Genomic DNA, 16,930 nt, shown 5'->3' with positions numbered 1-16,930 from the left:
CAGTCAAATTACTCGTGAACAAAATCACTGCAAAAGACCAGACAAAAGTCATAAAAATTTAGTCTACTACACTGCTTCATAAGCATCTTCAAGTTCTCAGTGAATGTTAAAGAAAACAGAACTAGAAGTCAGACTTTGTAAACAGCACCTTATGGGAGTGGTTCATTCAAGGAAGATGATCAGAAAGGCAATGGGCAGACCCAGCCCAAAGACAAAAGCCTTGGCCTTACATCAAAAGGCTGACAAATAAATGCATATTTTGAATAATATTAAAACAAAATATTTAATGTATGTATGTAGTATTTTATTTTATTCTCCTCTTTAACCAGTTTCTCAATAAACTAACTTAAATCCCAACTGTGTTGAATAAGAGGGATTCTATCGTCCTTTAAAAACGAGTTCACTACAACAGGGGCCCGGAGTGCCTTGATTCACCACTGTATGCAATTTCACCTCCCCAGTGTGTTGCCTGGCACATACCAGGTCTCCAATAAATAAGGATTAAATTGATAAACTATGTAGCAAATATGGAAAAACTGCTTCTAACAAAAAGCAAACTGAGGAAAGCAGAATATTAAATTACATGTCAACCACGACTACACCTTCGTTTTTAAATACGGAGGCAGATGGACAACACTAGAAGGCAATGCTCAAAATACAAAACAGTTGTTTTAGGTTAGAATGAATTAGAGGCAATTTTATACATGTTAAAATATTTTCTTCAATATTGGCACATTCTTTTACAGATTCAAAGAGATACTCATCAAAAAAAAAGAGGGGCTTCCCTGGTGGCGCAGTGGTTGAGAATCTGCCTGCCAATGCCGGGGACACGGGTTCGAGCCCTGGTCTGGGAAGATCCCACACGCGGCGGAGCAACTAGGCCCGTGAGCCACAACAACTGAGCCTGCGCGTCTGGAGCTTGTGCTCCGCAACAAGAGAGGCCGCGACGGTGAGAGGCCCGCGCACCGCGATGAAGAGTGGCCCCCGCTCGCCGCAACTAGAGAAAGCCCACTCACAGAAACGAAGACCCAACACAGCCAAAAATAAATAAATAAATAAATAAAATTAAAAAAAAAAAAAGACGTTGTTTTGGTTTCTACTGGACTTCCACAATAAGAAGTGAATCCACATTTCCATTTCTTAAGCTCTGCAACACTTCAGCCTCCTTCGGCACTTTCTACTTAACCCACTGCACCACCTGCAGCAATCCCACCTTTCTCCTCCTAAGACCACACGTGTACTAACACTTATTTTGTGTTTCCAATCTATCAGGATGCTCTTTTAAATCTGGAGTTATCCACCCTCTCATTTACCATCTATCTGGTTAAAAAAAAAATGATCAAAACTGCAATTTCCATTCCCAAGAGATACCCAAACACCATCTAATTGAATCATTCAATCAGAAAACAAATTAAAATGAACTACCACTGCAACCCCCAAGAGGAAAATAAACTTTTCAGTCATGACCGGAATGTAGCTCTAGGGTGACGCTCCAGAGCCTCTTCTAATTGCAAGTCCTATGGAGCATCCAGCAGAACATTCTGTGACATTTGCAGCTTCTGAGACAACTTTCCTTCCAAAGCAAAGAGGAGCCTGTGCGAGGCTCCAAAGCAAAACAGTCATTTGAGAATGGAAATTCTTTTATTATTGACTAACCGGTGTGCACTGGGGACCCTCACTGTGTACCCATTCATTCATCCACTCGTCCATCCAACACGTACTCTCTGAGGAATGTGCCAGGAACTGTCCTGGGTGTTCCACGAACACTTTTTAAGTGAATGTAACCTCTGCCTTTTGGCATGAAACAAAACAAAACCCAGAGATTCCTGAGTTTAACTATGGAAGAGTCTCCAAGTGGAAAGGCTATGACTCCATCATCCCTCAGCCACCCTCTGAAGCCTCTAAGTCTGACACCCACTCCCACCGTCAAGTGACTCCAGGAGAGCACTGCCGCCCCTGGGACCCTCTGGCCCTCTTAAGAGACAGTATAGTATGTGGTTAAGAACACAGATCCTGAAGCAGCATTAGCTGGGTTTAAATCCCTGCACTTTAGGCAAATCATATAACCTCTCCGTCTGTAAAACGGAGCTAATATACCTACCTCGTAGGGTGAGAAGGATTAAATAATTCGTTATACGTAAAGCACTTAAAATAATGCAGCTGCTATATAATTTTTAGCTACTATTATCATCCCTATTCCCCCTCAGCTCAGCAGAGTAAACCGGATGGCTCCAAATGCTCTACTAACTAGAGGAAACTTGACAGTGGAATACACACAATCAGCCCGTATCATCAAGGACGAGCCTTTGATCTATTCCTTTCCCACCCTCTGCCTTCAGAGAGCTGCACTTGGCCAGTCCCAAACACAGTAGGCCCCTTACTTAAGGAGGTAAATCCCTAAATTTAAATTCCCCAAATACTAGCTCAGGGATGGCTCCAGCACCACCAGGGGAGCTGTCCCTAGTCATGGCTACGCCATCATGGCACAACCAGCCAAGCACCCTCTGCCCTCCCCCTGCTTCACGGCTAGTCTTTCCCAAATCATTGACCCTTCCCCAAGCCGCTAGGGGTTGTGGCTTCTGCCTTTCCGCCTGAGAATCTGGTCATTTCTGAATATCTACGGGACTCATAACACAGTCATTGCACATACACAAGAGAACTGGAGCCACACATGTTTTAAGAATCCTGCTTCCTCTTATTTTCCCATCTCTCTCAATTTTTTCAGGTATATATTTGAAAGTTCCGAACAAGGCACAGCTATAAGATTTCTTGGGAGCAAAAGCACAAGGCCTCCTTTCAACTTCCACATTGCACTCATTTTCATGTACAGCCTTATAAATCATGTGACACGGTCCACATTCTACATCATAGGGGGGCACTCTGGGATGAGCTCACGGGTTAATAATGTCTCCTCACTGCTTCCCAAAGTAGTACCTTGCTCACCTCCTCCCTGACCAGATCAGAAAGCACAAGAGAATCATTTTCCAGGAACATAAACACACACACACACACACACACACACACACACACACACACACACACAGAGAGAGAGAATCTGTGAATGAAAATCTCTTAAAATCTGTGGGCAAACTGGAAATGTCAAAGTAAGGTATGGGCTGTGTCTCCCTGGGAACATTCTGAATCACCCTGGAGCAAACACTGTACTTCTATTGCTGACTAATTGTCAATCTGGACCCATGGGATGGAAAAGGACAAGAAACACAGCAACAGGCACCATCAGATAGATAAATTGGTCTGCCACGCAAGCCCAGTGGCAGGCTGAGAGGCAGAGGCAGGTATGAAGGAGAGCTGTGAACGGTGTCCTTTTCTGGGGAAGTGTCAGCCATGAACTTGACTTGAAGTCGTCAGTCAGGAAGCACCATGGATACGTATACCTCTCCTGCACTCACCTGAACCTCCCCCTGGGAAGGAACTATTCTGTACACGTGGGGAAACAAACCAAATGTAGAGAGAGCAGCTGTCCCCACGACGGCAGGGGCAGCAGATGCAAGGGTTGGATCCTGACACCCATGTGTCAACAAAAGAGAGTGCTCCTGGGGGAGAAATATTCAACCAGATGACGGAGCCAAGGTCTGCCGGGTGCTGAAACCAGAGCCTAGCAGGCCTGCCAGGTTTACAGGTGAACTAGGCTCAGCTGGCCCTGCCCTGCCCTTAAAAAGCGGACATGCCTGATAGAAAACAGGTGGAGCAGAGGCGAAGAAACGAGAAATGCGAACGTGAGACACGGGCATGTGTGTGCACACACGGCCGGCAGGGCCCAGAACTCTCTATCCGCTGCCTCTGACAGCTCATCGAACAGGGTCGCCTGGGAAGAGCGCTCCGTACCCCATCCTCCCCTTGGTCCCAGCCCTGGCCTCGAGCGCAGTCACCCGGTTCAGCCTTAGACTCTAGACCTACCCCGCGCGGGTCTGTCTGCTCTGCCCCAGCCGCTCCCTGGGCCTGAAAGTGGAGCTACCGGAGGGAATGGCCTTCACGGCAGCCCGGGGCGGGTTCTCGCGGTCCTGGCCGGAGGCACCACCGCAGTGAAGAGAGCTCCAAGCTCCCATGCTTTTTCCCCGCGCCAACACCTGCTCCTGGAGAGGGTCTTGGACCCGCGGGTAATGGTGGGAGTGGGGACCGCTAAGGTTCAGACAGCCCTCCTAGCCACAGAGTCCCCTGCACTTCCAACAGCCTACAGGCCGCTCACGGCGTGGCTGGAGCTGCGCAGTCTTCCTAGCTCCGGCTCGTCCCGCAGCCTGTAGGTCCTAAATGGCAACGGCTGGGGCCGCTCGGGCATCTCGCCGTAGGCCCTACAGCGGCCAGATGAGCTCGATTGCCCGCGCGCGCTCCCTTGTACACCCACCAACAGTCACACGTACGCACACCTTGAACTGGACCTGTGTTCAACCCCTCGAGCAACCAGCCGGTAGCCACACGCACACTGGGACTCGTGCGCAGCGCGCCACCACGCCGCCAGCGAGCTGCACACACCCGCTCGTGGAGCCCCGCGCACACACGTGTGCCCTGGAGAAGCGCGCAGGGCCGCAGACACTGAGGGTCCCGCTCTCAGGCAAGAGCGTACACGAAGCCCCCCAAGCGTCTGCGGACTCAGAGCCCCGCAGTCGCTCGAGAGATGCCTACCAGCCCCAGCGCACCCCGCACCGCTCTGGGCACTCCCTGGCCCCGTGGGCGGCCCAAGTTTCCCGGGGCGTCCGTACCTTGGATATGCTGCTTGATGACATTCTCCAGATGGTCCAGCCGTTCAATAATCTTCAAGGTGTCCCCTTTGTCTTCCTCCAGCTTCTTGTCGGGTGCCGGCTCCTGTCCCCGCACATACACGCTGGCGATGTAGTTGGTGACCCAACCCACGTAGAGCAGACAAATGATGTTGGTCATGCCGCTCAGGATCACGCAAGTGGACACCAAAGTTTTGGTCTTTCTGGTGCACACCATTCTGGGCTCCCTCCTCCATATAGAGCTCCCGGGGGCCCCTCCTCTTTGCGCACCCCGGACTCCCCTGTGCTGTGCTCACACCCCCTAGCACGCCTCCGGCCGCCGGGCGCCCGAGCACCTAAGTCCCGACGTTCTCCAAAGCCCGGACCGCTGGCGGTGGAGCCGCGGTGCCCAAGTTTGGAGCTCCCGCCGCTGGTCGCCCGGAGAGAGAGCTTGACAAAGGAAATGAGGTGGATTTTTTCTTCCAAATTAAAAATCTCCGAGCCCTTCTCGGAGCAGTCGCGGGTGGTCTGCAGCCGCGCGCCCTGATACGCACGTCTGGGAAACTTTGCCTCAGCCTGTGTCCGCGGCTGCGCCGCTTCCCATCGCCGGGCGCCGACTGCCTTGGCGGTCCGACCGGCCCGCGCTGCTAGAAGGATAGCGGCGGCGGCAGCGGCGGCACGGAGAGCCGCGGACACAGCGGCCCGGCCCCCTCCGAGCGACAAGCGCCGCCACCAATCGCGCTCCGGCTCGGGAGAGGGGCCGGGGCTGGGCGGTCGCAGACCAACTGGGAGGGCGCGGGGGGCGGAGTCCGGTCCCCCGGCCCCACCTGCTGGCCGCCCTTGGCCCCCGCCCTCCAGGGACGCTCCACAGCCTCCGCCCGCGCCCGCGCAGGCTGCCCTGGACCAGAGGCTCCCGGGGAGGGCGCGCCGCCAGTCCCAGCCTTAGGTCGGCAGATTCCACCTCTAGGGGGATTCCACCTCTTGCTCTTGCGCAGGAACCTCCAGTCTTCCGGAGGTCGCTCGGTTCAGCGCTCCTCACTCCACCCGGCCGCGGGGCTTCTCGCGCTGATCCCACCGGCCGGCTCCTCGGCCCTTTTTCTGGTTGCCAGGACGCAGAGAGGCCAGGGAAGCGTGGGCCGGATCGCCTGTCCTGTCTTGCCCTTGATCAGGCCCCGTGGGCGTCCACTTCTTCTTTGGCCTCACTTCAACCTCCACCCTGTCAGCCGGCTTCCTGGGTATCTCCAGACTCGGCAGCTGTCAAAGGAGCCAGCCCTGTTAGGACTCTCTTAAAATATTCTGGACCACCACCACTACCATCCCCCTCAAAGATTTTGGCCCCTGGCTAGATTTTTTAAAGTCTGTGAGGCTCCCAGGACAAACTGTGTCTTGTAACCCCGGTTGTCATTTACGTGGGACCAGGCTCATCCCAATATGTATAGAGATCCTGCACAGAAATATCCCTGGGGGTTTAAGCCCTCTGTGAACTGTTAAGTCCCTGTACGTGCTGTTTGTGATTGACGGTAGGGAGGAGAGAACTGTGCCTGACAGTAGAGGGGCATGGCTGGACTCCAGTGACTGACACTACTTTGTTTGTTATTAGAGCAAATATTTATTCCTGGTATCCCCTTCTGCTGAACACTCACTTCTTCTCAGAACCTGAATAAAATTCCTTCAAACAAAGACTTTTAAAAACACAGATTTCTATCCTCTTCTCTGTCTGTGGAGTGCATCTTCCTGTCCTGAAGAATGTCGCTTTGGGTTCCAGCACTCCAACCAGCCGTGGTCCTGGGACCCAAGGTGGCTCCCTCATGTGATGTCTTCTGGATTCAGAGAACTGCCCTGGTGAAAGACAGGAGGCACAAAACCAATGAAGGGGCACTTTATGGCCATCAGCCAGTGCTTTGCTTACAATAACTCCCAAAAGATGCTGTGAAAACAGACACCAACTAGAGATCTTGGAAGACTTCTCTTTACCCATAGCTGTGAAAGAGAACAATAGCTGTGTGTCGGATAGAGAGTAGAGGAGGATAGTATGTTTGAGTCAATATGTATGCGAAAAGGAAGGACAAACTATTTCTGAAAAAAAGTCAAGGTACAGAAATCTGCATCCATGAGGGAATAAAACTTGCTCTCCCTTTCTTTTCCTCTGGAAGTATAATCAGGTCACAAATGGAGGATCTGGACTTTCTTCTGATTGGATGCATTTACAAGCAATGGCCTTGAGTACAGCTAATGGCAAAGGTCTAATTATTCCTTCTGTTCCATACTCTCTCCCAGGAGGAGGCCTGGAAGTTCAGCTCTTCCCAGGATCTTCCTAAACCCCCACACACAAGGCTGGACAGAGAGGAGCAACACTCATTTTTCACATTCTTAATGGAAAAAAAAAAGTTTAAAAATAAGGTTCAAGGAGAAAAAGTGGATTGTGTGACCTTATATTTTGGTCCAGCTGGTCCTGTCATATATTTATAATTGTGGAGGGGCTGAATGCAACAAAAGAAGAATGAGGAACAGGCTCTTCTCTCTGAAAGGTCACAAGGTGGAGCTGAGCAGTTCAAAGAATATTCACTGGGGGTGCAACCAGTCTCCACGACTCTAATCCCACATCCACCACTTATTAATGATGTGAGCTTGGACGAGTTTCAAAACACCAATGGGGTTCAGTTTCCCCTTATGTCAAATGGAAACAATGCTTGCTGAAGAACTGGTTGTGAAGATTAAAAGAGAGAATGCACCAGAAAGGGTTTCATTAGTGCAGGGGGCACAGTGGGTGCTCAGGCATGTGAGGTTTCCTTACAGGATATGGTGAACTCTATGGGGTTCCTTGAACTCCATTTGCTGTTTAGCAATACTTTGTTTCCCCACCGACCAATAGCAGTTCTCTCTCCCCTAATGGAAGTTAAAAGGTACTAAAACTTTAGGCAGCAAGGTGCTTGTCTTGCCTAGCTGAGCTCCAGCACATTGACTTTCCATTTATAATGTCTGTCTTCACCATCAGCAGGGCAGTGATCTGCATAGGTTGATAGGATGTTCAAATGGACAGCTGGTTTCAGGGACTTTTGCCCCCAGGACCCCCTAATTCCCACTCAAGACCCCTAATTCCTTGTTTTTAAACAAGTGAATTGGATGGGAACACAAAGACTTAACCCAGAAAGATTTCACAGTCACGAGGACAGAAAAGAGTTAGCCTCTATGGAAGCCCTCCTATAAATAATGCCTGCGTAAAGATTCATTTCTTTGACCCTCATTTCAATGACATTCAATCCAATAAGTAATTATGGAGCCCCTGAGGTTCTGTCTGAATGACCAGTTGCCCTGGGCCCTGCCCAGTTTACTGCAAACATGTGGATATAAACTAAGTCTCACAGTCTCAAGATGGCCCTCTTTTCTGAGCCTGGAAAGCTGCTAAAAGTCATCAGGGGATCACTGTGAAGTTAATCAGATAATGGATGTGAATGGGCCTAGCAGAGACTCTAGTACAATATATTTCTTTCAACTTATGCCTAGAATCTGAACCTAGGGTCTCCTTCTACTGCTGCAAGAGGAAAGTGGGTACCTTGAAGAATCTACACAAGTGGCTAGAGATCCTTGATAGGGTCTTTGCAGCACAACCTTTGGATTTTACCCATCTTTTACACGGGGTAGGCAGCTGCCCTCTTGAGGTGATTTGGGGGGTGGGCAAGTAGGACTTATTACCCACAAGTATAGCCACTCTATCATCCCACCAATACTGGCTACATTCAGAACATCTCTGATACCAGGGTTGGAAAAGCCAGTCATTCATGGAATTTAACTCCTAGTTGATGACATTCTGAGTGGGGTACCCTGACTTGAGGGCTAAAGAGGAGCAGGGGACCAATCTTGGCCAATGGCAAGTCACTCATCAGAGAGTGGTGTCAGTGGTCAACTATACCCACCAGATGGCAGCACTATGCAAAGCCTTGGGGCCAGAGGTGCCAACTGGGATTTGGGGGCTACAGGGGAAAATGAGCCTTGACAGTGGAAAGTCTCAGTCCCTGGCCTGGCTGCATGGGAAGTGGGTTTTCCAGATCCCTAGGAGAACAGGGATTACTAGCAGGGCTTCCAGCACGGAGGGATGCAAGTTTCAGAGACAAAGGCTGCAGAGAAACGATAGGTCCAAGACTGGATTCTGCCAAGCCACAGGAGTGAGATGCTATTGACAGAAAAGGCACACTTCTGAGGGCTGGATGGTGAACAAAGTGAGGAATATTTGTTTAGTACTCACATTGTGTCAGGCCTAGTATTTTTCACATGTCGTCTCTTGAGCATAGACTAAGGAATCCAGAGAGCTGGATTCATATTCCAGGTCTGCCATGTACTAGTATGATCTTGGGCAAATTACTTAACCTCTCTGTGCCTTGGTCTCTTAATCTGTAAAATGGGAATAATAATAATAATACCTACCTCCTCCTAACAGGGATGTTGTGAGCATCAGCTGAACTCATGTATATAAAGCACATTGAAGGCACTGTATAAGTATTGGCTATTGTTATTTTTACCATCTCTGAGCACCAAGGTATGTGAAAGGTCAACAAAAAGAGAGACAAGCCACCCAGAAAGAACTTTCCTCTAACTAGGAGAAAAAGGTCCTAGAAACTGACTCTTGGCTCCTCCTCTTTCACCTTGTTGAAGGACCCAAAGCAACTCCTAGCTGAATCACAGGGCAGACACTCACTGGAATCTAACCATCTGTCTACTTATTCATCCACTAAGTATTTCTGAGTGCCTGTTCTGTGCTAGACCCAACGCTGGCTGCTGGTAACACAGAGATGACTTACAGACCTGCACCCGTTCCCTCAAGGAGATCATTGTTTAGTGGAAGAGGCCGATAAACAACTGTAACACAGTCTGATAAGCTCTTAACTGATATACTATATTAATATGAAAGAGAAAGGCACAAGCAGTTGATAGACATACCAAATTCCTCCCAAATAAGTGATCAGGCAACTTCCGAACAGCTCTGCTTCCATTCAATCACTGGACAGCTCTGCTGAGTGGAATTTGTTCTTTAGACCTAGAGGAAAATATTTGCAAGATAGTTAGTAGACCAAGGACTGATATGCAGAATATATAAAGAATTCATATAAACCAACAAAATAAAGAGGCAAAAGTATCCAAATGGAAAATGGGTCAAAAATATGAACAAGGAATTAACTAAAGAGAAAGTATAAATATCCAATACACATGTGAAAGGATGCTTAAATTTGTTAAAAATCAGGAAATACAAACACAACAATGTAAAACAATTATACTCCCATAAAGATGTTAAAAAAATCAGGAAATACATTTTTTAAATATAGGCACCATATCTCACCTATCAGATTGACAAATTTAAGGAGATGATTTTCAAGTATTAGAGAGAGAGTATAAGAGAAATAAGTACTCATATATCCTGCTGATGAAAGTGTAACTGGTACAATCACTTTGGGATGCAGTTTGGCAGTAATGATGAAATTTAAAATGCACATGCCCTATGACCTTGTACTCAAAGTGTGGTCCATGGACCAGTTGGGTGCTTATTAGAAACGCAGAGTATTAGGCCCATCCCACATCTACTGAATCAGAATCTGCATTGTAACAAAATCCTCAGATGAGTCACACAGACAATAAAATCTGAGAAGAAATACACATGAAACTATTAACCATAGGCTTTCTTTGGGAAAAGAACCATGATTAAGGGTAGTGATCAACTGCTGAACTTCTTACCCAGTTCATCTGTAACATCTGAATTTTTATAATGAATACTTCTTAATGTTATACTTCTGAAATTCAAATTATTATTTTTTTAATTTAAAAAATAATTCCTTTTGTTGTGCTAAAAAATCTGCTTCACACTGGTTGCCATCTGCTTTGTGACCTGAGCTAGTCTTGTAGGTACTCTAAGCCCGTTTCCCAATCTGTAAAAGAGGGATAATAATTACACCTCAGGGCTTCCCTGGTGGTGCAGTGGTTGAGAGTCTGCCTGCCAATGCAGGGGGACACGAGTTCGAGCCCTGGTCCAGGAAGATCCCACATGCTGCAGAGTGGCTGGGCCCCGTGCGCTACAACTACTGGGTCTGCGCTCAAGAGCCCGCGAGCCACAACTACTGAGCCCGCGAGCCACAACTACTGAGCCCACGTGCTGCAGCTACTGAGGCCCACGTGCCTAGAGCCCGTGCTCCACGACGAGAGAGGCCACCACAGTAAGAGGCCCACGCACCGCAACAAAGAGTAGCCCCTGCTCTCAGCAACTAGAGAAACCCCATGCACAGCAACAAAGACCCAACACAGCCAAAAATAAATAAAATAAAATAAATAAATTTATTAAAAAAAAAAAAATTACACCTCAGCCCAGCCTTACACTGGTAGGCTTTGAGCACAACATACCAAACATAACTCAACCTTTGACATTCACGATGATGATTTTTCATCATCAGAAAAATGGCCATCCTTTATGGTTTATGGCCATAGGGAAGAGAGCAATACCGTAGGAGGAAGATTTTCCCTGAATGGAACAAATATAAAAACATGCACACACACACACACACACACACACACACACACACACACACAATTCTTGAGCTACATATACTAGTTGTAGGTGTTTCCTATTGAACAAAAATGAAAGGATCATCAAGGTACGGGACTACTTTCACCATGTAGTGAAAGCAGGAATGTTATCAACCACCACCTCTTTCTTTTGCTCACTCAGAGCCATTTCTTACTTTTGTGTATTTTACATAAATAACATTATGTTGCCTGCGAGTGGAGATGCGGTAAAACATTCGGCTTCCTGCTCTGTATTATTATTTTCTTTCTTTCTTTCTTTATTTGCGGTACGCAGGCCTCTCACTGTTGTGGCCTCTCCCGTTGTGGAGCACAGGCTCCGAACACGCAGGCTCAGCGGCCATGGCTCACGGGCCCAGCCGCTCCACGGCATGTGGGATCTTCCCAGACCGGGGCACGAACCCGTGTCCCCTGCATTGGCAGGCGGACTCTCAACCACTGTGCCACCAGGGAAGCCCCCCTTCCTGCTCTTTAAAACGATGCTCAGTAGGAGATACGTTGATTAGGGAAGCAATAGAGCATGATGGTTATACACAGGTAATCAGACAGGCTTGGGTTTCAATTCTAGATCTGCCATTTACTAGTTTTGTGAATCGGGGCAAGTTGCTTAAGTTTCTATATCTCAGTAACCTCATCTGTAAAATGTAGTATCTACCTCATAGGGCTGTTGTGAAGATTAGATGAAATACTATTTGTAAAGCTTGGTACTGAGTCTGTGGTAAGCATTCAACAAATGTTAGTTTTCATAGTACTTAACGCTTTTATTTAGATAATTAATTATGGTATTTCATTTCCAGTTCATAACTACACATATTTTATAGCATATATTGAGGAACCTAACTCTTCTGTAGCCCAAGGACTAAATATACGTTTTTAATGTTTTATTACTTAAAGGGATAAGTATCAGTTCTCTATACAATTTATATAAGTAACCAAGTAAAACTATGCAGAATAGCGATGTGTCTTGTTTGACCACCTAGACTTCTAAGGCAGGTAGGGTATACAAGTACTGTTCAATCCACAGAGCACTGTTCACACATATCTTGTCTTAATCTTCACAACCACCCCATAAGGTAAGTTATTATCATGCCTATTTTCCAGATGAGGAAACTGTATTTAAGGCAAACATTAATAAGTAAAAGTAGTAGAGGGCTTCTGACTCCAAGTCCAGTACTCTTTCCATATACCACATCCCTCCTGGGTATCTGTTAAGGAACATCTGTCTTCAGTGAAGGAATAACTGGCTGATTAAGATCTCAATAAAAAAAGGAAAAAAAAGAAAAATCCAAAGTGAGAGACCTCTTGGAAGTATCTTCATCTCAAAGAGGACTGCTAAAAACAGAAACACTGTCAAACCCTAATGGGATGTTGTCCCCTGAGCAAGGGAAAGAGCTACTAAATCCCCCCTTTCCAAAGGAAAGAATCTGGCTGGTGAAGTGGGGGAAAGGGAAGTCACATTGATTGAGCCCCTACTGATAGCAGAAGTACAGTCACAGATTTCCTCAAACCCATGAAAGGTGCTTTCCTGCTAACTCATGTGGGCTTCAGGAAGGCAGAAGAAATGAGATGGCGAAATGCCCCTCTTCTTAGAAAATGCCTGGAGGCTCCCCTCATGCCTGGTTCAAAAGATAGAAACCTCCTTGAGCTGCTTCACAGCACAGAGCCCTCCTTCCCAAAGCCTCAAAGGAATAGCACAGGACCTGTGTGAGGGATTGCTGGTGCCAGTCAGGCATAAGGAGAAGCCAGTGACCTTTTCAGGACTGGTATGTGATGGTCTCGAGCATTACTGGTCCATAAGTATGTTCTGTGCTTTGCTGCCAGCCAGATGGTAAATAAAACATTCAGCAGACACACAACCTCCTCACCACAGTGAGGCGACTGGCTTGTTCAGAACAGAGCGATTTTGGTAGAACGCACAAATTGCAAGTGGCAAGAAGCAGCTGGGAGAGAGTCAACAATCTGCTTCTTGTGACAGAGCCAGAGACCAGAGCTGGGGACAGCCTGCATTTGCAACACACCCAGAGGCCCTCCTCAGAGAACTGTGGAATCTGTCATCACAAGACTTCCATAAACTTGGTTCCAAGACAAATGCAGATGCACAAAAGTACAAAGTACTCAGATAGATGATTCCAGATAAAACAGCCTCAGCAGGTGCCAATGGATAGGCTGATGTGGCAGTATGTATTTGCAGATACCAATATAATCACTCTTCTGACAGAGTCCGAATCCAAAGTGCATCTAGGTATTTACTAGTCATTCTCCACGGTGCATGGAATCCCTTATCCAGGCACTTGCAAGCACGATGAGGGAGCTGACAGACTCCAGAATAGAGTGCTTATTCTGTGTTCCCAAGTAGCTTGACAGAATTACCATATAATCCAGCAATTCCATTTCTGGGTATTCTTCCAAAGACAACATAAAACAAATTCAAAAAGATATATGTTCATTGCAGCATTACTTACAATAGCAAAGATATGGAAGCAACCTAAGCATCAATTGCTAGATGAATGGATAAAAAAGATGTGATATATAAATAAAATGGAATATTACTCAGCCATAAAAGAGAATGAAATCTTGCCACAACATGGATGGACCTAGAGGGTATTATGCTAAGTGAAATAAGTCAGAGAAAGATAAATACCATATAATTTCACTTATATGTGGAATCTAAAAAACAAAACAAACAAACAAAAATAACAGAAAAGACCCATAGACACAGAAAACAAACTGTTGGCTGCCAGAGGGGAGGGGAGGAGACAGATAGGTGAAATAGGTGAGGGAGATCAAGAGGTAAAAAATTCCAGTTACAAATGGAACAAATCCCATTACATGCAACTGTAATGTGCAGCATAGGGAATATAGTCATTAATATTGTAAGAACTTTGTATGGTGACAGATGGTAACTAGACTTATCATAGTAAAGATTTTGTAATTTATAAAAATATCAGATCTCTATGTTGTACACCTGAAACTAATATAATTTTGTAAGTCAATTATACTTCAATTAAAAAGAAATAGATAAATAAACAAGTAAATAAGGTAACTGAACAAGTTCTTGGATATATGATCAATAAACAGAAACCAATTGCTTTTCAGCACTTCAAATTTGCTGAAAATTTGAAAACAATGAAAAAATTCTATTTATCATAACAAAAATAATACCTAAAACTCAAGCTAGCAAAAGTTCTGCAAGAGACATCAGAGCTCCAACAGTCACACTTCCAATGGTCATAGTTCTTACTCAGAATGTCATAACTGTATAAAAGGTTGAGGTCCAGAGCTGGCCTCCCAGACCTACCCAACTATCTTCTGCTGAAGATTTTTTTTCTAATGGTCCCCCAGATGGAGTCCAAAGGTCTCCAGTAAAGCGGAGGCCAGGAGTCCAGAATAATTGGAAGAGGCACTAGGGGATGTAAGTCCTTATAGAATTGAGACCCAAGGGACCTCCCCATTCTTCAGACAGTATTATTTCATACTTCAGCCCCCCAGATCTTAACCAGATAATGGAATTTCTTTTTTTAGTCTATTAATTATACTAACAACAACAAAAGAAGGCACCTGAACTAGAAGAAGTCCTGCACTAGTCTTCCATCATCTCAGTTCCCTGGCCATACTTCTAACCACTCCAGCAAGATAATAGGTAAGTCAAGGCACCCTGGGGCCTGCATCTGACATGGCCAACTGTGAAAGGTTATGTATCACCACCTCTGAGTACAGGGTGCTGGAGGGCATCAGTCCAAGACTGGAGAAGAGCCGATCTACGTCCTTACAACAGAAGGCATCCCATACTCATTGCGGGCCGGGGCCCATGATGGCAGAGCGAGGGGGCCTAGTGAGGGGCTGGAGCCATGCCCTCGCTCAAGTAAAACCCTGAAGTCCGGGTGCTGAGGGATGTTATACCCTGTACTTCTCTGAGTAAGTTCCCTAGCAGCTGCGACCTTTTCTAAATCCCTAAAAGGCTGCGGCAATCTAGAAAATGTTCCCACTGAACTTCTGAAGGCGGAGGCCGATGGCTGCCACAGCCACTGTCAGTTCGCCTCAGCTCATGTTCCAGGTTCCCTGATGAGTCCAGAGGCTTTGACCAAGCTCCAGACCCTCTATTCCAGCAACCCTCGGATGGCCACCCTTAGACGGGGAGACACAGCGCTGGCCTTGGACGCTGGAGCAGGACACTAAACCCCAGGCTTCGCTGCCATCTTGAGATCGGCTCACCGACATTCGCAAGGGCTGCTAGGAATGTGGAGTCCTCCTGTTTTTTCCTGACTTTTTAAAGAGAGGTTACTTTTTAACAACACCCTGTGCTGTTGACTCAAATTAATCACTAAAGTTACCAAGTACTGACTTCACAATGGGAGGATGGCGTTGAGGTAGGGCTCTCTGCCTTTCCATAGGCTAATCCCAACCTGCAGAGCAATTTAAATGTTTATTAATATTTTTAATATGTGTCTTTCCTTACAATCAAGCTGCCACTTTTCACAACTGCCAGTGTTCCCCCCGCACCATGGCACTCTCAAATTCTTTCTTAAATGGTTACTCTTAATCTGTTACAAATTGGGGAAACAAACAGCTGAATTATTAGAATTGGATGTAAATGAGGGAAAAAAGGCTTTTTTCTTTTTTTGTTTTTTATTAATTAATTTATTTTTGGCTGCTTTGGGTCTTCATTGCTGCGCGCAGGCTTTCTCTAGTTGCAGCAAGTGGGGGCTACTCTTCGTTGAGGTGCGTGGGCTTCTCACTGTGGTGGCTTCTCTTGTTGCGGAGCGCAGGCTCTAGGCGCGTGGGCTTCAGTAGCTGTGGCTTGTGGGCTCAGCAGTTGTGGCTCGTGGGCTCTAGGGCGCAGGCTCAGTAGTTGTGGTGCACGGGCTTAGTTGCTCCGCGGCATGTGGGATCTTCCCGGACCAGGGCTTGAACCCGTGTCCCCTGCGTTGGCAAGTGGATTCTTAACCACTGCGTCACCAGGGAAGCCCTTTTTTCTTTTTTTTTAAGGCTTTAAGCAAGGGACTGAGGGACTCTCCCGTGAATAACGTATCCAAGGGTCTGACACATTTATTGGTTCACTTATTTCCTGGTTCTCAACTTTCTCACTGCTCCAGTCGCTTGCACTCCTGGCCGCACCCGTCAATTCCCCACAAAGGAGCAAGAGTGATCTCCTAAAAACGCAAAACTAATTCTCTCACACACATACCCTCCATGCCTCTGGTCTTAGAAACCTTTAGCACTTCTCATTGCCCTCGGAATGAAGTCTGGCCTTCCTGTGGCCTTTGATAAGCACTGATAGCTCTGCCGGATCTGGCTTCTCCTCCCTTTTCCTCCTTCATCACCTCCAGGCCCTTGGATAGGTCACTCTTACCTCACCACATGCCCCCAGCTCATCTTACAGGTTTCATCTTAACCCCTTCCTCTAGAGCCTCCCTAAGCCCCTGAACAAAATCATGCATCCAGCATTGGCCCACGGCTTCATCTACTTCCCCATCCAAACATTTAGCCCCAGATCAGAGCTGCATAATAGCATTGCAGATTTGTAGCTCCACCATTTACTAGCTGGGTTGCCTTAGGTGAATTACTTAACCTCTCTCAGTCTCAGTGTCTTTATCTACAAAATGGAGATAATTATTTCACCGGCCTCTTCACCCCACAGTGAGGGTTGACAT

General features: G+C 46.9%; 1 protein-coding gene across 4 annotated transcripts in view; it reads right to left on the bottom strand.

The window, feature by feature from the left end:
• The window catches only part of GALNT18 (polypeptide N-acetylgalactosaminyltransferase 18), a 547,599-nt gene that overhangs the window by 347,643 nt on the left and 183,026 nt on the right, over positions 1 to 16,930 (bottom strand). For all 4 annotated transcript variants that reach the window (XM_079929173.1, XM_079929176.1, XM_079929174.1 and 1 more), the window contains exons 2-4: positions 9,651 to 9,747; positions 6,359 to 6,554; positions 4,719 to 5,969 (exon numbers count right to left, since the gene is read on the bottom strand). In XM_079929173.1, coding sequence (XP_079785299.1) covers positions 4,719 to 4,953 — 235 coding nt within the window. In that variant the 5' untranslated portion in view covers positions 4,954 to 5,969; positions 6,359 to 6,554; positions 9,651 to 9,747. The remainder of the gene's footprint in view (positions 1 to 4,718; positions 5,970 to 6,358; positions 6,555 to 9,650; positions 9,748 to 16,930) is intronic.

Source organism: Stenella coeruleoalba, assembly GCF_951394435.1.
Source record: "Stenella coeruleoalba genome assembly, chromosome: 8".
Classification (NCBI taxonomy): Eukaryota; Metazoa; Chordata; class Mammalia; order Artiodactyla; family Delphinidae; genus Stenella; species Stenella coeruleoalba.
The sequence above is the reverse complement of the archived record's forward strand: the minus strand, read 5'-3'. Positions and strand labels throughout refer to the sequence as shown.